At 44.1% G+C, this 20,046-nt stretch overlaps 1 protein-coding gene across 3 annotated transcripts in view; it reads right to left on the reverse strand.

Annotated features, from left to right (window-relative positions):
• The window catches only part of camk2g2 (calcium/calmodulin-dependent protein kinase (CaM kinase) II gamma 2), a 340,104-nt gene that overhangs the window by 105,005 nt on the left and 215,053 nt on the right, over positions 1-20,046 (reverse strand). For all 3 annotated transcript variants that reach the window (XM_069885378.1, XM_069885379.1, XM_069885380.1), the window contains exon 5: positions 4,011-4,076. In XM_069885378.1, the coding sequence (XP_069741479.1) occupies positions 4,011-4,076 (66 nt within the window). The remainder of the gene's footprint in view (positions 1-4,010; positions 4,077-20,046) is intronic.

The raw sequence follows: 20,046 nt of genomic DNA on the forward strand, positions 1-20,046 counted from the left end.
CACCCTCTGAGCAAAAACCTTGTCCACGAGGTCCCTCTTAAACCTCTCCCCTTAAATCCATGGGCTCTAGTTCCAGAACTGTCAACCCTGGGACAGTCTGTGAGCATTCACTTTATCCATGCCCTGATATATCTCTAGAATCGGTTTTGCAGTTTGCACTGTGTCGCTGCTGCAGAACAACAAATTTCTTGACATGTTCATGACAGTAAGTTCTGATTCTGAATCTCACCGTTAAGCCTCCTACCCTTCAGAGTGCAAACACCCAGCCTTTACAGCCTCTTCTCATTGAGCCCTCAAGTCCAGGCAACATCCTGGTCGTTCTCCTCTGCACCCCTTCCAGTGGATTGACATCCTTTCTGCAGCCATGACCAGAACTACCTTTATAATTCCACGTGCATACAAGGATGGAGCAGATAAAACTTACAAAATTAACCAAACCATCAGACTTGGGAGTGAAACATGAAAGTCTGCGGACGCTGTGATTGCACTAAAAGCACAGAAATGCCGGAGGAACTCAGCCAGTCTCGCAGTACCCATAGGTGGTAAAGGTATATCTGATGTTTCGTGCCTGAGCCCTTTATCAGAAGGTTTTTCCGTGTACCTCTGATGGATGCTGCAAGACCTGCTGAGCTCCTCCACCAAGTTCCAAAACTAACAGCAGTAAAGAGAAGCATTAGAGGCATTACACATCACAAAACTGACATTGATACCACAGCTTGTAACACAGAGAATTTTGTTCAGATGCAAGTTTATAAGGTTTCACCTGGGCTTTCTATGTGCTGGAGTCATGCACAGCCGTATGGCTATGAATATTTTCTTCTGCTAAATTTGCTTCTTCTTTTTGACAAACCAATTCTATTTTCTATTTTATCATAAATCACGTCCTTGTTCTTCCAGCTGTGCACCACCTCCAATTCCTGGAAGGCCCACGTATAAACACATACTGCTTCGATTGAATTTGGTTGCCATGGTGATCAGTACATGCTGCTGATTAAATCCCATTTTGTTCTGCTTGAGTTATTTTGAGACATATATATTTTTTAAACTACCTGCTCCTTGCTTTCAAAATGCATCAATACTATCGTCCACTTCAGAATGTTTAACGTCAATTTAATAATGTTTCTGTTTGCTTAATCCAGTTTGAAATCCATCGCTAGTCTCACTGCATTAGCACACACTCAAAGAGCATCATTGAAAGATTGGATATTTAGGCAGAAAATGGTTGGCTTCTGTTTGAGGCAACTTCGGATATACTCAGCTACAAGGTCAGTGACATCCTGACCAGCTGCTGCAGAGCTTGGTTGGTCAATTAAAGAGAATTTCACCGTCTTCCTTCTCGAGTTGCTGCTCAGCAATAAAGCAAAAGGTGGCCACGATTTGGGGCCTGTGGGTTTCAGCCATGGGTGGATCCTCCGCTCCTGGTCTCTGTCACATCAGTAGTGAGGTGGATCACTTCACTCCTGGTTTCTGTTACATCAGCTGTGGGATGTTTCACATCACTCCTGGTCTCTGCTACATCAGCCTTCTGGCTGAACCAAATTAAGAATTGGAAACTGCTCCCATTGAAAATCTTTAGTTGCCTTTTGGCCATTATTGCAATATGTATGTTCAAATTCCGAGGGTCAAGTTTTCTAAATAACCATGGCATGAACGCAAAGCTCTGAACACCACATCAGCCAGGGTCGTCAAAACAAAATGAAGGTTATGGGCTGTGAGGTCGGGAGGCACAACACCATGGGCTGATGGGCCCACACTGTGCTGTGTTCAATGCTCTAGGAACAGGCCAGGGTGGAGACAGACCAAGCTAAAAACAGCATGTGTGTGCCAAAGGAAGAGCTGGAGATAACAAGCACAGCAGTTTATTCAGACAGAGAAATTGAGGTCCTTCTGCTTCTATCCATCAACCAAATCCTTGTGGCCATACATCTTCTGTCAGTGAGACCCCACCTGGAATATTGTGGACAGGTCCAGTATTCATACACAAGGAAGAATAGATTTGAGACAGATATCGTCCCATGAGGAGAGCATATGCCTACTAGGTTTAAAGACAAGAGTGTAGAGGAATTAGTGGGGGGGGGGGGGAAATCTCATTGGAAGATGTAAATTTCTTACTGGGCTTCATGAGGGGAATGCAGGGATAATGTTGGCCTTGATGGATGTCTAGAACCAGCAATCATGGTCTCAAAGTAAAAGGTTAGCCATTCAACAATGGAATGAGACCAATCTTTTTGGACCTAAAGGGCAATGAATCTATGCAATTCTTTACCTAAGTGGTTAAGTATATTCAGGGCAGAACCCTATCCATTTTTGTTTGTAGAAGGACAGAGTTAGGAAATTAACGCATCTCCCAAGCTACCCACCCAATCATGTACCCCACCTGTGGCAGAATCCAGGCTACTTGAAGGGTAGGGTGGTTTGAAACATACAGGACATCCAGAGGAGTTTAGCATGCAGTTGTCCCCATAGTAAGATACAACAGTTCCATGCCACTCCGGACTTGAACAACTTCAGATTCTACTCCTCAGAGAGGGCACGAATTGAGCATAAGGAGCAAAGGGGCCACATCCATGCTTTAGCTCTCGATGACTATACCTCTTTATTTCTTCGACAAAGATCCCCACCACAGCTTGAATGATCGTTCTTCGCATGTCAATGAGCCAATTTCCAATGAAGTGGCCATATGTCTCCTTGGCCGAGCTCTCAGTTGGATATGATGCACAGCACGAGGAAACAAGCAAGGACCCACGAAGAAAAACAATGTGAAGACACATGAATCTAGCCTTGAAGCTGAGCTCAAAATTAGCAGCAGAATATAAGCTGTATCATCCCATCCATAGATCCAGAATCATTTGAATGTTTGTGCATTGGAGAAATAATATGAACTCAATGAACAACACACAAGTCTTTTCATCCTCTGTATAGCTCCAGAATGTGGGGAAGTTTGGTAATTACAATGAAAACATCCACCATCTCTGCTCCCATCCCTGTTCAGATAGTTTGCCTTGTATTTTTTTCTACTGATGAGGAATGGTTTAAGCTTTCCTTCCCTAAGTCTCTTTGACCGTGTAATTATTGGGATCTTTGAGTGTGAGGACCGATCAAAAATAATTCTTCAGAATCTCCGGAACTTCTCTTTGTCCTATTATCCATAGGGATAAGGTGGAGGTCAAGTTTATTACGTGACACACTCCCACTCTATCACAGACATTCCCTCTATTCCCTCCATCCTTCCCTCTCTCGGAAACTTAAATGGTTTTTGTGTTCCTCTTTTTCCTGTTCTGACAAATACAAATATCCTGAGATACAGCTGAGGTGGGATTTAATTCACCATCCTAATTGCCTTGGAGAAGGTGGTGATGCAGATGATTTAAACAGTAATGCATTTATCCATAAATGCACGTCTGTGTTTCAAGTTCACCCTGAAGAAGGGTGCCAAACTATTTCATGGGCATCGAGTCCACGCTGCTGAAGATCCAGCTGCGCTGGGTGGGTCACGTCTCCAGAATGGAGGACCATCGCCTTCCCAAGATCGTGTTATATGGCGAGCTCTCCACTGGCCACCGTGACAGAGGTGCACCAAAGAAAAGGTACAAGGACTGCCTAAAGAAATCTCTTGGTGCCTGCCACATTGACCACCGCCAGTGGGCTGATATCGCCTCAAACCGTGCATCTTGGCGCCTCACAGTTTGGCGGGCAGCAACCTCCTTTGAAGAAGACCGCAGAGCCCACCTCAATGACAAAAAGCAAAGGAGGAAAAACCCAACACCCAACCCCAACCAACCAATTTTCCCCTGCAACCGCTGCAACCGTGTCTGCCTGTCCCGCATCAGACTTGTCAGCCACAAATGAGCCTGCAGCTGACGTGGACATTTACCCCCTCCATAAATCTTCGTCCGCGAAGCCAAGCCAAAGAAGACAGATGAAATAACCTTTGTTTCTTGTTCAGCTTGCATTAATGACCCTGCTCCTGGAAGAATAGAGAAGACTCCACATATATGTTGCCAACTTACCTTGCATCTGCCTCACTGTAGTATTCTCTGGCCACAATGTCTTCAAAGAGTTCTCCACCAGTGACCCTGCAAAATGAAAATAAAAAGAACGACAATGAGTGGGAACAGTACTTGGAGAAGCAGGATGATTAAAGCTCTGTGTTTTATACAGCTCTCTCCCACACTATTCCAATCTTCTTTGGAACATCCCTCAGCAATTATCTGGCCTACATCATGCCCAATGCTAATCAAACATCTGTGGCATGGAACATCTGTTTTTCAATTCATTCAGCTCTTTTGCCTCCCGGGAGGTGACAAGTCTCCAGGCTGATGCAAGAGAGGACTCAGTCCTTAATCAGATCTCATAACAATTCATGAAGAAATTCGACTAAATCAAGTCACTGAGCTTTGTGTGCACACACCGTGAGGATCAAAGATTCCACACAAACACTTTAACTGTGGATTTCTGAGAATGAAGGGACTCAAGGAACATTGGAATGGAAAACGAGAGAGGTTGAAGATCATCCAAACAGCTTCTTCCTGCTCCAAAATCCTATGAATTTCATGAGAAACTCAAACTTGACCCTCCTCTTTCTCTCTGGATATTTTATATCACCCTCTTTGATATATGATGTTAATACTGGTGTTCTGCTTATTTATTTTACAACCCATCTTGTTCTAAAGTAAAAGCAAACTTACCTTCTCACATTTTTAATCTGACACAAAACCTTCTGAAATGGGAAGTGCGTGCATAGTTCAGTCCAGAAGAATATCAATTACAAGTCACCCAGTTCGCATGAAGAAAATATAGTGTTCACTGCATGTTAATGGGCAGCACTCTGACTTCCAGAGAAAAGACTGTCACTGGGACAAATCTCATGGACATTGCTGGTTGGGGGGAGCTGGTGGATAGTTATGGGGATGGGAGAGTTGACAGAGGCAGGGAGGGAGTCAAGGGGCTGACAAGTTTGGAGAAAATGAAAATATCAATTGAAAAGACAGGACTGAGAGTTACAGCTGGTGTGAGTGGTTAAACACGTTGTGTGGTAGAATGGGTTAAATCCCACATTTCACTGTAGGTCAAGAAAGATTGGTCAGACCAGTGGGCTTGATATTTGTGCTTGAAAAGCATGAACAGGTTTCTAGCCGGCAGGAGGGTAAAAAACAGTTATGTTCATTAAGAAGATGGTTAGGGGAAGGAAATGCTCTTAAAATAGGCTCATTCTCTAACAGATTGACAAGTAATTTAGAGGATGATTAATGAAACTTCAAATGCCTCTTCAATGACTATTTATGGTGTGTTTTTGAAACCAATTTGAGGCAGAAATTCCAACGGTTCAGCTCTGTGCTGGCAGATCACATCTTTTGATACCACTGTGTTTTCATCCCCAGTGGTAGCAGAGTGCATTGAAAAACAAAGTTCTTTCTTTTCCATCCTTTTATTTTATTTCCCTGTAGCAGTGGTTCCCAACCTTTTTCTTTTCACTCATACACCACCTTAAGTATTCCCTATGCCATAGGTGCTCTGTGATTAGTAAGGGATTGCTTAAGGTGGTATGAGGGTGGAAAGAAAAAGGTTGAAAACGACTGTTTTAATTGTATCTAATTGACTCTTTATGTGTATGGTTTCATAACTCCAAAGCAAATGAGCCAATGACAGTTTGTCTTGAGCAAAATATTTCAGTAACAATTGGGTCTAGAGCAGTGCTTCTCAACCTTCCCTTCCCACTCACATACCACCTTAAGCAATCCCTTACTAATCACAGAGCACCAATAGCATTGGCATTACAAAGAGGTATGTGAGTGGAAAGAAAAAGGTTGGGAACCACTGCTGTAGAGGGTGGTTCATTTGTTACAGAATCCATGATAGAAGTTGCTTCACCTTTCTCATGCAGCTAGACAAGGCGAGAAAGCAGAGCTGGATTTACCACTTGCTTTCCTGAGTCTGTTGGCCCAGCCTTCATGCTTTGCATACCAACAAGACAAATAAATGGCCCAGAAAGGGCTATCCTTCTATTGTGCCAACAAATGTGCCCAAAATGCTGGCTGAACATTTTCAAGCATGATACCCCAATAGTAACTGGAGCATGTCCCCTGAACTGGAACTTTCACTCATTATTCTGCCTGCTGTTATTCAAATACATTGACAAATTAAGTCAATTTTCTAAAACAGCCATGTTCGTAAGGCTGCATACTACATACTGCATACTTAGTGGGGTATAAATATTCAGTGATAAATAATGTGTAAAGAATCCTTGAATGAGTCTATGGTTCAAAAGTCTTTGACAGTTAAGGGGTAGTAATTATTCCTGATGACCTTGATGAAGGGCTCAAGTCTGAAATGTTGGTTATGTATCTTTATCTTTGCTATTCTGTATTTTTACCTTTGCTATATAAAGTACACTGTTTGACCTGCTGAGTTTCTACAGCACTTCGTATTTTTACTTCGACCATGGTGTCTACAGATTTTCGTGATCTACCTTTACCTTTGCTATATAAAGTGCACTGTTTGACCTGCTGAGTTTCTCCAGGATTGTGTTTTTACAGTATTTATTCCTGAACCTGGTGGTACAAGTCCTGTACCTCCTTCCTGATGGCGGCAGCGAGATCGGAGCATGTCCTGGGTGGTGGGATTCTTGATGATGGCTGCTGCTCTCCGACGGCAGCGTTCCCTGTAGATTTTTTCAATGGTGGGGAGGGTTTTGCCTGTGATGTGCTGAGCTGTGTCCACTACTTTTCGCAGGAGTTTTCGCTCAGAGGTATTGGTGCCCCTATACCAAGCTGTGATGCAGCCGGTCAGCACTCTTTCCATGACACATTTGCAGAAGTTTGCCAAGGTTTCTGATAACATACTGAACCTCCGCAAATTTCTGAGGAAGTAGGATGCGCTGATGTGTTTTTTTACACAGTGACATTAATATGATCGATCCAAGACAGGTCCTCCAAGATAATGACACCCAGGAATTTAAAGTTGCTGACCCTCTCCCCCTCTGATGCCTCAATGATCACTGGTTCGTACACCTCTAGTTTTCCCTTCCTGAAGTCAACAATCAGCTGCTTGATTTTGTGACATTGAATGTGATGTTGGTGCACCATTCAGCCAAGTTTTCAATCTCCCTCCTGTACGCTGAATCATCGCCGCTTTTCATATAACCCTCTATTGTGTTATTGTCAGCAAATAGTTTTGTTGTTGATGTGAGCCACACAGTTGTAGGTGTGAAGTGAGTAGAGCAGGGGGCTAAGAACACTGCCCTGTGGTGCTCCAGTACTGATGGAGATTGTGGAGGTGATGTTCTTACCAATCCTCACTGATTGTGGTCTGGAGGTGAGGAAATCCAGGATCCAATTACACTGTGGGGTGTGGAGTTTGCTGATCAGTTTTGAGGGGATGATGGTGTTGAATGTCGAACTCTCATTGATAAAGAGCATCCTGATGTGTGCGACTTTACCGTCCAGGTGTTCCAGGGCTTTGCGTAAAGCCAGTGAGGTGGCATCTGCTGTAGACATTGCTGCGGTGGGCAAATTGGAATGGATTCATGTCACCACTCAGATAGAAGCTGATATGCTTCAACACCAGCCTCTCAAAACTTCGTCACTGTGGATGTGAGAGCAACTGGTCGGAAGTCAATTTGGCAGGTTACTACGCTCTTCTTGGGCACTGGTACCGGAGCCATTAAAGTCTGTTTGAAACAGGTTGGTACTAAGCCCTGCCAGAGTGAGATGTTGGAGATAACTGTTGGTCAACACTGATGTTCAGTACTCGACCAGGTACTCTGACCAGACCGAATGTTTCACTCTCTTGAAGACAGCCCGCACGTCATCCTCGGATACAGATGGTAGAGGATCATCGAGGATGTGGGGGTGCATAGTGGCTCTTGTTCTGGTGGTCAAATCGGGCATAAGAGGAATTGAGTTAATCTGGGAGTGAAGTTTTGCTGTTTCCTACTGCAACGGATTTGACTTTGTAGCAGGTTATGTTATTTAAACCTTGCCTCAGTTGTCGGGTACCCTTCGTTGTTTCCATTCTCATCCAGAATTTCCACTTCACCCAGGAGATGGCTTTCTGTAGGGTCCTACTTGCTCCTTGATCTCTGGGCTTAAGTGCCTGTGATCTGTCTCTCAGCAGATCTAGATATCATTGTTCATGCAGGGCTTCTGGTTGGGGAAAACTCTGAACGATTTGGTCGGGACACACTTGCCCATACCTGTGTAATCATTCAGGTCCTCAGTTGAGTTCTTGAACACCACCCAATTCAGTGACTCAAGTCAATCCTGTAACCATTCCACAGCGTCCTGTGACCACCTCCTGGTTGTTCTGATCTCTGGAGCCTCGCCAAGTGATCTGACTTGCCAAAATGTAATCGTACGATAGCCAGGCATTCCTTTCTTGGTGGAGAAGTGATCAAGTGCCCTGGGACCCTCTGGTACAGTAGGTTATGTGTTGATGATAATTGGGCAGGGTTTTCCTCAGACAAGGCCTGGTTAAAGACACCCACTATAATTGGTAGTCATTGGGGTGAGCCATTTCTTGTTTGCAACCACATCATACAGCACCATGAGTGCCTGTTTATACTCGACATTGGGAGGGATATAAACTCCGGTGAAAGTTACTGATGAGAACTCTTGTTGTAGGTAGAATGGTCTGGATATTTGTTTTAAATCTGTGGGGCAGGAGATTGTCATAACCCCAACTTCGGTGCATCAACTGGTATTAACTTAAAAGCTTCCCCTCTCTGTTTTCCAGAATCCAAGTTCCCTTCTTTTCTGAGATTTAACATTTAAATTTAGGCATACAGCAGGGTAACAGGCCCTTTCGGCCCACGAGCCCGTGCTTCCCAGTGGTATGGTTATCATAGCGGTTAGTGCAATGTCTTTACAGTGCCGGAGCTTGGGACCAGGGTTCAAATCCCACACTGTGATTGTAGTCAAAACACAGAAATGATGGAGGAATTCTGCCGGTCTTGCAGCATCCATAAGAAGTAAAGATACACTGGACAACAAAAATTTTGTTTTCTGAACACTTTTTGGTGTATTTTATGGATTTTGGGGTGATGATCCTGAAAACTTTCCTGTCATGAACCGTTTTTTAGATATAACCTATTTTATAACCTACATCCAGCTTATTGACAACGTGCTTCAAGCATTCAAAACCATGAAGGGCAACATGTCATTGAAAATTCATTTTCTGCGTTCGCACTGGGACGTCTTCCCTGCTGATCTCAATGCAGTGAGTGACGAACATGGTGAAAGGTTTCACCAGGTCATTGCAACAATAGAAATGCGGTATCAAGGCAACTAGGATCCATCAATACTGGCTGACTATTGTTGGACACTGACACAAGAGGCATCAGATGCTGAGGACAAATCAAAATCAGCGGCAAAATATTTTTAAGTCAGTTGAACTAACACAATGTGTCATTATGTGATTAAACACTCTAAATTCAATAAAAATTAATTTAATGTTGTTCCAACTTCCTATGTGATACAGCAAATCTGAAATTACCTTATTTATGTTCAGCTGGAAGTTGTCTATCATAATCCCCAATTGTTTTCTGGGAAGCAAACCTTTTGAAAAATTGTTGTCCAATGCAATGTTTCAAGCCTCAGTCAGACAAGTTCTCCTCCATCACTATCCATTTTCACACCATCTACAAACTTGCTGATAGATATAACAAACATGAAGGTACAAGCATTAATACCACTGCTACACTGTTAGTGAAAGGCTTCCAATCGTACTCCAACTCTTGGGCAATTCTACAGCAGTGAAAGGTGCTATAAAATCCAATTCATTCCTTCTATTTGCTTGTTAGGTCAGATCTCACCCACCACCTTCATGAAGGTGTACGAAGCTTTACAAAATGCTTTTATCACACTTGTCATGTGCTCTTATGGTTAGTGCGGATATATAGCCCACTTTCATCTAGAGACACGGCTGCTAGCCAAATAGATAACTGGTGAGGGTTACATATCCTCCTGGCCCTTATAAATTAGTTTCCAGTGCTAGCTGTCTGGATACACCCATGAATCACGTGATGGGTGCACTTAGTGCAGGAGCAGTTTATTTATTGCAAAGATCATCTCCAAGAAAGAGTTTGCAAGAACCATCATAAAAAATTAAACAGGCAAATGTTCACAGCAGATTAAATTGCTCTGGTTATTTCAAGTTCATTTCAGAGCATTCTCTGCAGGGTTCAATAATCAGGTAGCTAGCTTCATCTGTTTCTATGTATTATTCAAAAGCTAGTGATGGCATTTGTTGACTTGGTAGGAAGAAACCTGTGCTTATTGAGGCCTGTTTATGCAGCTGGTTGTGATTGAGAAGCACCTCTGCTTTGAAAAATAATTTTCAAAGCGCAAAATCATTGCAGACCCCTTCCACCTTGCACACAGCATCTTTCAGCTGCTCCAGGAGGATCAGAGTCAACACCGCCAGGCTGAGGAACAGCTTCTTCCCATGGGCAGTGAGAATGCTGAACGACTAAAGGATCTGCTCATGTTAACCACCCGAGATCTTCATTTGTATAAAAGGACATTTATTGATTTATTTTTCTATGTCCTGCATATGTATTTTTGTCTGGTGTTATATCCAGTTGAGCATCTGCACGTTTTGCACTGAGGACCAGAGAACGCTGTTTTGTCGGAGTGTACTTATACAATCTTATGACAATAAACTTGACCTGAAGGTTCACATTCATGTTTTCAAATTATAGTCTTGTCCTTCCTCTAGAAACTGCTCCACCTCAATGACCCTCAAAGATTGCCCCAGAATACAAAGTGGAGCCTTTGGCTTCAAGGGCTAGTCAAGGGCAGCATATCCTGTGTCAAGTTACCACACTTCCCAACTCTGCAAAGCCTTCCCACAATCTACCAGATGCACCCACAGAGTAATGGGATGTCTCCAGTTCTCTAAAATACTGTCCAGCAACTCCAAAGAAGTTTTGAGGGAGTCCAACAAGAAACAATGACCATTCTTTTTCTCCCACTGATGCTGCTCCATTTGCTGATTCCTACAGCTGATTATTATTTGCTCCATATTCCAGCAAATCTAGTCTCTTGTGCATCTCTGAAGAACTTAGAACACTACAGTACAGTGCAGGCTTTTTGGTCCTCGATGTTGTGCCAATCTATATATCCCTACAAAAGAAAATCGAACGCCTTCCTACCTCGTAATTTTTTTTCTTTCATCCAGGCGCCTGGCTGAATCTCTGAAATGCTCCTAATGTTCTAGCCTTCACCACCACCCTGGGAAGTCATTCATAGCATCCACAACTCTTTGTACCGATGCCCTCTGGTGTTTGCTACTGCCACCCTGGGAGAAAGGCACTGGCTGTCTACCTTATCTATGCCTTTCAGAATCTTGTAGATCTTTATTAAGTAATTTTTCATCCTCCTTCGCTTCAAAGAGAAAAGTTCCAGCTCTGCTAACTTCGTCTCATAAGGACCTATTTTCCAATCCAGGCTCTGCCCCCTCTCCACAGTTCCACATTCGATAATGAGGTGACCAGAACCGAACACAAATTTCTAAGTGTGGTCTCACCAGAGATTTGTAGAGCTGAAACATGATCTCTTGATCCTGGAACTCAATGCCCCGACTAAAGAAGCCCAGTATGCCATTGGCCTTCACTATCCTATCCAGCACAGCAACCTTGAGAGGTGTATGGATTTGGTCCCTCTGTTCCTTTATGCTGTTAAATATCCAACCACCTAATAGCCTAAATATGCCTGGGATTTTGCCTGATCTTGGAAGCTAAGCAGACACAGGACTGGCCAGGACATGGAGGGGAGACTGCCTGGGAACACCAGGTGTTGTCGGTTTCTGTGAGGGGAACTGCACAAAGTGGCACCTTACGAAAGACAAAAGTTTAAAAATTTCATGTATGTAGTATAACGAGACAATAATGGAACCTTTACCCTTTTTATTAACCCTGTCTGCTTGAACAAATCATTGCATTGATCATTTTAAACATTCATTCTCTTCACCAGTCAATAGAGGCTGCATAGCAAGTCTTCCACAAAATTCACTGTGGTTATTGGTCAAGACTACTCAGACAAGATCGCCCAAAACCATAGCGTCCACCATCGGGAAAAGGTCAAAGTGAACATGGAAACATTACCCCACACAGTCTCCCAACTAAAACACACATCAACCAACAAGGAAATATATTGTACTTCCTTTATTATCTCTGGGTCGACATCTTGGTGCATTCATGCCTAAAGCACTATGGGAGTATCTTCACCAGAAGGAGTGTGGACAACAGCCCTCCGCTACCTCCTGGCTAGGAAATAAACACAGCCCTTGCAGCATCAGGATCTTAACCATATAACCATATAACTGTTTACAGCACGGAAACAGGCCATGTCGGCCCTTCAAGTCCGTACCAGTTCACTTGAACAACTCCACTAGCTCCTCCGCAAACTCCTGAGGAAGTAGAGGCTTTCTTCATGATGTGGCATTCTTCTCCCGCATGTAAATAATGCAGAAAAACTATTTAAAGAATCATTTTCATTATATTTATTTTTAGAAAATATTTTCAAAACTTTAATGACCTGAGATGATCCAATTTGGATACAAATACGCATCACAAACACTGAACTTCTTTTCTGTTAATCTAATAGAGCAATGACCAATTACTTTAAAAAGAGTTTAACACCATACTAAACAGAGAGATAGGACTTGGATCTCAGTAAATGGCTGCACAGTTAGCGCAACGGTACTATAGTGCCAGCAACCAGGATTGGGGTTTGGATCCCACACTGTCTGTAAGGAGTTTGTATGTTCTCTCCACGTCCACATGGGTTCCTCCGGTTTCCTCCCATTGATAATATATACAAAACAATCCTCTAATTCTGATTTCCTGTTCATCCTCAATTTCAGTACCTCCACCAATAGCAGCCATGCCTCCAGCTGCCGAGGCTCAAACCTCCAGTCCCACCCCCCTCCTCTCCAACCCAATCAATGGAACTTGTCACTCCTGTACCAGGTCTAGCTCACGCAGTTTGCCCACCGAAAGCCCCCGCAACTTTGCAATGACATTCTGGAATCCCTCGAGAACTTCAGGCAATTGTCAGTGAAACCACCAGCGAATCTCTGCACAAATGAAAGTGCAGAGATCATGAGAGCTCTATGTTCACCTTGTAAAAGAAGGAGGAAGAAATTATGCAAAAACGCCTGTCACCTCAACACTCCAGTGCTTTCCAACTTGCTTGTCAGTGAGAATTCCTGTGTCCCTAAAGGGGACGGACTGTTTGCCATCATTGTTATAAGGTACACAGTGGATTTGGTCATAAATTCCCCTAAATGGAATGCCTATCTCAAACTGTAGTTCACAGAATCTATTGCTTGAAAATAAAATAAATATAAATGGAGAGTTTTTGCACGCATAGTCCTTAACCCTCCATCTGCCCAGTGTAATATTCCTTTGGATAACAGATAGACTCAGAACATGGGAATATAAAAAAGGATAATTTTTTGCTTTTCCTGGGTTTAGAACTTTTTGCCAAACTCATCTAAGCATTTGGGGATAAAGGAATTCTCATCTGGAAGCACCAGGTTTGAAACCTTGTAAATGGTCGAGGTCACAGCAAAATTCCTTAGGAGACACTCTCTTCCTTTTTTTCCACAAGAACCTAAAAGGGCTCATCTTGAGGCACAAATCTGCCTCTGTAGCTAACGTTCTGGGATAACCTTCCCACTCTCGCACACATCCTGCAACAAGTTACCCTCCAGTCCAATGGCCTCTCCCTCCACCCGTCTCCTCACCTTCTGTCCATTGATCCATCTCTTAACTCCCCCACAGTTTCTTCCTCATGTTTTTTGTTTCTCCCTTGATAAAATTGAGTCTTTCCCACTTGATAAAGGACCCTGACCTGAAAGGTTGATTGACTGTCTCTCTGTGTGGTTTCCTCCTGACTTGCAGCGGCCCCTCCTACTTCTCTCCTGTGTCCAGGCTGACCCTTCTATTCCACTCTTAGAACTAATTTCATCCCAGACTCTCTCATTGAAATCTTCCTTGAAATTAATTTCTCATGAGTATGGCCATCAAATCTGAATTTGAAAGCTAATTTAACATCCTCCTTTCCATGAAATCACCAAGGATAGTTCACGAAATGGAACCACCCTGTGCTGCCTTTGAAGTAATATCTCTGTCTATAAGTGTATGTACAAGGAGAATTTACAGTGGCTTCAAACTGCTCAGTTCTTGCAGCCGCAGGCTCTTAATTCATACTTCTAAGCAAGAGTTTCACAAGAAAATTTTGACTGAATGAACAAAGTGAGTCTGGACTTGGTTGAAGACAACTTCAGACATTTTTTTGTCAGACAGCTCTGGGAAAATTGCTTCCACTTTACCTGGATTGCCTGAAATGCATCTGGCCATGCAGGCGCTGAGATTGCAGGTTGCGAAAACAGCTCCGGCCAGAAAACAACAAGAGTCTGGAGTCTCAACCCTGGCCACAAGAACCCCCATGGGAATTCCAGGCGGTGTGTTGGAACAAAGAATGGCAGTGCGTATGATCAGCAGCAAGTTTAAGGGGTTGCACAGGGCACCAGAAAATGGGGAGACTGCTCCCCATGTTTTAGAAGGAGAAACAGAGGAGGCGACCCATGGGTCGACGACCCCAGTGGTGGCCCGGTGAGGGGCTTTGCAGTTAAAGGAAATGCAGGTGGTGGGCTCTTGGTGACTCAAGGCAAGGAACCCACACAGGCTGGGAGCTGCTGGTGACTGTGGTCAAAGGACTCACACCAGACTGGACACTGGCACGAAACTGGCTGAAAGGGGGCACCAGGTATCGGAACTGGGAAGGCCTCCTGATCGTGTCGGGTTTGGTTCTGGAGCTCAAATTTCCAGTGGATTGGACTGAAGCCTGTTTGGCTGGAGCAGCACTGGAGGTGATTCCATGGACACTCGGGGACTCAAGGGAGACTCTCTTTTGCTTCTCTTTCTCTGACTATAAAGGGAACTGGGAAATTTCTAGTGATGGCAAATTTCATGTAATGTTACACTTATTAAATGACAATAAAAGAATTTTGAAATGGTTGATGGCAATAAAGTGGCTGAACGCAGGTTTGCAATAGGTTTAACCAGGTAGCTAATACCTGCTCTGGGCTATGCGACATTCACTAACTCCCAATAGAGAAGAAGCCCAAACCTCATGGTGACCTTTCAGTGAGACTGGCCTTGACTACTTGAATGGAAATTTCTGACCATACACCCCTCAACCTCAGTGTGCTTTTACCCACCAGCATGTTAATGTACAGAAAGGAAAATTGGAGGCACTGAAGGGCTGTTACAGGTGAGGCTGGCAGCCAAGTTTTCTTGGAATGCAGGAGGCTGAGGGGGATTTGATTGAGGTACACAAAATCAGGAGGGGAGGTATTTCAAAAGGACCTGAGGGGAAACTTTTTCACCCAGAGGCATACTGTATTTTTATTCAATTGCACCATCCCTACCTTGATCTCCTCCCCTCTCAGTTCCTGCCTCTTCACTCACTCCCGTTCCATTTCACCCTTCATAAGCTCCCTCTGCTGCCCAGCCACCAGCTACTGGCCTCACGTCTTCCCGGAACAAGGCAGCCTACAGACCATTGCTTCTTGCCCACCTTCAGGGCCGCGCCCCTCTGATGGTGAACGTCCCCCTTTCAGAATCAGAATTCATTGTCATGAACAGGTCACAAAATTTGTTGTTTTGCGGAAGCATCACTGGGCAAACATTTATACAAACCACATTTCAAAATAAATAAAATCGTGCAAGAAAAAGTGAGGAAGTGTCTGTGGTTCATTGTTCATTCAGGAATCTGATAGCGGAAGGGAAGAAGCTGTCCTTGTGCTGCTGAGTGCTTGCCTTCAGGATCCTGTACCTTTTCCCTGATGGTTGCAGAGTGAAGAAGGGCATGGCCTAGGTGATGGGGGCCCTGGAGAATAGAGGCTGCTTTTTTAAGACACTGCCTCTTGTAGATGTCCTCAATGGAGTAAAGATGTGACATCTCAAGCCAAGTTAACAACCCTTTGATTTATTTTCTTGTCCTGAGTGTTGGAACCTCTGTACCAGTCAGTGATGCAACTGGCCAGAATGCTCTCCACATCATCCATGTTGCCTGTCTAAAAGTCTCTTAAATGCCCCTTCACCCTCCACCACCACCACCACCCTGGCAATGCATTCCAGGCACTCACAACTTTCTGTAAAAATGCATTCCCCTGCTGCCTCCCTGAAATTTTCCTCACTTCACTTTGTCCAGATGTCACCTGGTGTTTGCTAATCCCACCCTGGGAAAAAGGCGCTGGCCATCCTCTCATAAACTTGCAGACCTCTATTAAGTCTCCTCTCATCTTTCTTCTCTCCAAAGAGAAAAGCCCCAGCTCTGCAAACCTTGCCTCATAAGACATTTTCCAAACCAGGCAACATGCTGGAAAATCTCCTCTCCACCCTCTCCGTAGCTTCCACATCCTTCCTATAATTTGCTTCGACACTTTCGTCGAGACCATACATCAAGACTGCGAGTGGAGTGGGAAGACGATTGGTATAAAGAGGGGGATGGGTGAGGCAGGGGAGTTGGTTAGCTGATGGGAGAGTCCCCTTCAGCTTGTGGATGGAGGTCAGATAACTGACAACCAGCAGATTTCTCAGAGCAGGATATCTGTCAGAATCATAAGACCAGGGAAAAGTGAAAACAAAGTAGGCCGAAAGTTCAAACAATAAAACCAAAAGTCGAAACCAAGAACTAAATACATGGCATGTAATTAACTGCTCCACTGAGTCAGAACAATTCAACATATTCAAACAAATTCATTAACAAAACATAATTTTGTTCTTTACAGGAAAGGAAGTCAACAAGTTCTATGAAACAACTCAACTGTGGGCAACTCAAAATAATAAAACTTCTGGATAACTCTAAAGATCCCACTATTACAAAGTGAGTGAGCCAACACCCATACCAGAAGCATACTGAAGTCACAGTAGCTAATAAATATTTCAATGTTCTTTTATACAATGGGATTAAATTTCACTTTGTTCCAGACTTTAACCCATCCACAGTTCTCTGGGTAACTTTTGCACAAGTGTGACTAAGCGAGGGAGAGAGAAAGAGAAAAGAGAGAATGGGAGAAAGAAAAGTAAGCATGTGTGTGTGCGCAGCATGTCCACGGACACGTGAATGCAATAGGGCCTGTGTGGATGCTCGAGTCTCTGTGAAATGTTGATGCGTGCGTGTAAGGGTGTGTAAGGGGATTTGTGTGGTTGTGTAAGGCAGTGCATGCCTGTCGGTCTGGGCATAACAATCAGCACACATGCACAAATGTTTGTGCCGGTACATTGATAAGTATAAATGTGACCCCCTGGAGGTTATGTTTGAGTGGATGGAGTTGAGATGGATTCATTGTGGTTTATGATGAAATAATATTGGTTGATAGTGATTAAAGGTGACCCCAAGTAGAGCCCTGGTCAAGCTAATAAGGGATGTTTGAGCCCTGAACTGGAAGCAAATGCTATATCATGAGCCAGCCTTCTGCTCTGTTAACCAATAACTATGATTCAAGTTCTGTGCCAATGAGCTCAGCTACCTGCTAAAGTCTCTCTTTATAACAAGAAAGAAAATTCTCTATATCTAAACATTCATCTCAACAGCACCTTTCCATACCCAATAATCCAACGAGCTTTGAAGCCAATTAGGTACTTTTGAATCTTGGTCATATCAGTGTATCTACCCTTTATGAAGTGCGAAAACTTACTGGGCATGCTGCCCTCAGAAGCCTTTCCCACTGAACCATGATTTACCTGGTTAATTGGAAAAATGGCATTTTAAGCGGGGGGGAGGGGGGAGATCCTGCCTCCAGCGGTGACAATGTGAGAGCAGGTTGTGCTTTCACACTGCCAGAAGGCGATTAATGAGTTTACTCGGCCAGGCTCTGACATTTGGCTCCACCAACACTCAGAGCCCGGTGAAATTTAACTCGCCCTGCCAGTTTGGGACATTTCACACCTCACGGTTACCGGGAACGGACTCGCTAAATTAGCCAGTTAACCCACACGGAATTGGTAGTATAAAAGGGGTTACATAGAAACATGGCCAATTGTTGCTCTTGGAAACAGTGGTGAAACAAATAAACAGGTCATGTTATTATGATGTTGGCACAGGAACAGCGAAGGGACAGGAGACCAGGGAGAACTCCATAGATGGTACAAAGTATCTTCTCCATCCATGTATGAGTGAGAGGGGGAAAGTATAAAGGAGATGTGTGGGTCAGGTTTTTTTTTAAGCACAGAGAGTGGAATGTGTCTGGAATGGCAGATGTAGTGGTGGAACCAAGAGTTAATTTTAATTTTAATTTAGACATTCAGCACAGAAACAGGCCCTTTCGGTCCACTAGGCCACACGCCCAAATACCCTAATTCACCTACAACCTGATACTTTTTGAACAGTGTGAGCCCCCAGTGAAAACTCATGCAGACACGAGGAGAACATCCAAACACCTTACAGACAGTGCCAGGTTCGAACCTGGGTCGCTGGTGCTGGAACAGTGTGGCGCTAAGCATGCTGCCTTTAAGAAGCTTTTAGATCAGCCATTCTCAACCTTTGTTTTGGCTATGGCCCCCTTAGGACACTGTTCAAAGTATATGTGTCCCCTTCCCTGTTAAACAGTCAGGATTAGATGGTTACTTCTGTACGTCTCTCCTATGTAAAAAATAATCATGATTTTAGTCTGTTCCCCTTAAATGAGCTGTGACACCCCCCCCCCACCCCAGTTGAATGAGCTGTTTCAGAGACACATGAAGGATCACGCAGGATATGGATCATTCAAGCTTATTATCATCTGATTGTATACATGCAATCAGACAAAACAGTGTTCCTCCAGACCACGGTGCCCACACATGCACACACAATACACAGCTAATAATAACAATCACATATATCCCATGCTGCCTGTGAGGAGTTTGCTTGTTCTCCCCATGTCTGTGTGGGTTTCCTTCGGGGGCTCCTGTTTCCTCCCACCATTCAAAAATGCTTGGGAGTTGTAGGTTAATTGGGTGTTTTTGGGCAGAATGGGCTCATATGCCAGAAGGGCCTGTACCTGTGCTGTATGACTAAATTAGAAAACTAAAATATACATAAAGATATAATTTATTAAAAATATATTTTGGGATGATTTATTCAGTTACAAGACACAGTTCATCAATCTCACAGCCTGTGGGAAGAAGTTATTTCCCAGCTTGTCAGTCCAGATTTTGATGCTCCTGTTCCTTATTCTTGATTATGTAGCGGCTGCTACACACACAGAAACACACCACAGGACACGGTGGAGGTTTCAGTTGAATTGTTTATTTGAATTTTGCGCATGCCCCTTTGAGGCCAACGAGAGTTCCACCCCGTGCGGCAGTGACATCATCACGTTGCCTGGGGCGTGACCTGTGGCCTAAGCCAGGAGGTAATCAGCAGGCCCTGACGGCGCCATCTTCCTGCAGTTGCCCGACCAGTGCGGCGATACAAGCATGGCCGGTTCGCTACAAGAGGTGTGCGCTGCCACAATTATATACATTTTAAATGTAGACGTACAGCACAGTAACAGGCCATTTCGGCCCATGAGTCTGTGCCACCCAATTGACCTACACACCCGTTATGTTTTGAAAGCTGGGAGGAAACCGGAGCCCCTGGGGAAAACCTACACCGACACAGGGAGAAGGTACAAACTCCTTACGGACAGTGTGGGATTCAAACCCGGATCGCGATCGCTGGCACTGTAACAGCGTTGTGCTAACCATGCTGCCCATGGTAGTATCTCATGGATGTGACAGCTTTAATTCAATACTGCATTGTGTTTGGTGTGGACATTGTGGGCAGTAGGACCTGTTCCTATGCAGTTCTATATATGTTCTATGATGTTGGGGCTTTAGATAATACTTCCACCCAACACCCAACCCCAACCAACCAATTTTCCCCTGCAACCGTGTCTGCCTGTCCCGCATCGGACTTGTCAGCCACAAACGAGCCTGCAGCTGACGTGGACTTTTTACCCCCTCCATAAATCTTCGTCCGCGAAGCCAAGCCAAAGAGAAAAAATGATGCA

This window comes from Narcine bancroftii, chromosome 6 (genome assembly GCF_036971445.1).
Source record: "Narcine bancroftii isolate sNarBan1 chromosome 6, sNarBan1.hap1, whole genome shotgun sequence".
Lineage (NCBI taxonomy): Eukaryota > Metazoa > Chordata > Chondrichthyes > Torpediniformes > Narcinidae > Narcine > Narcine bancroftii.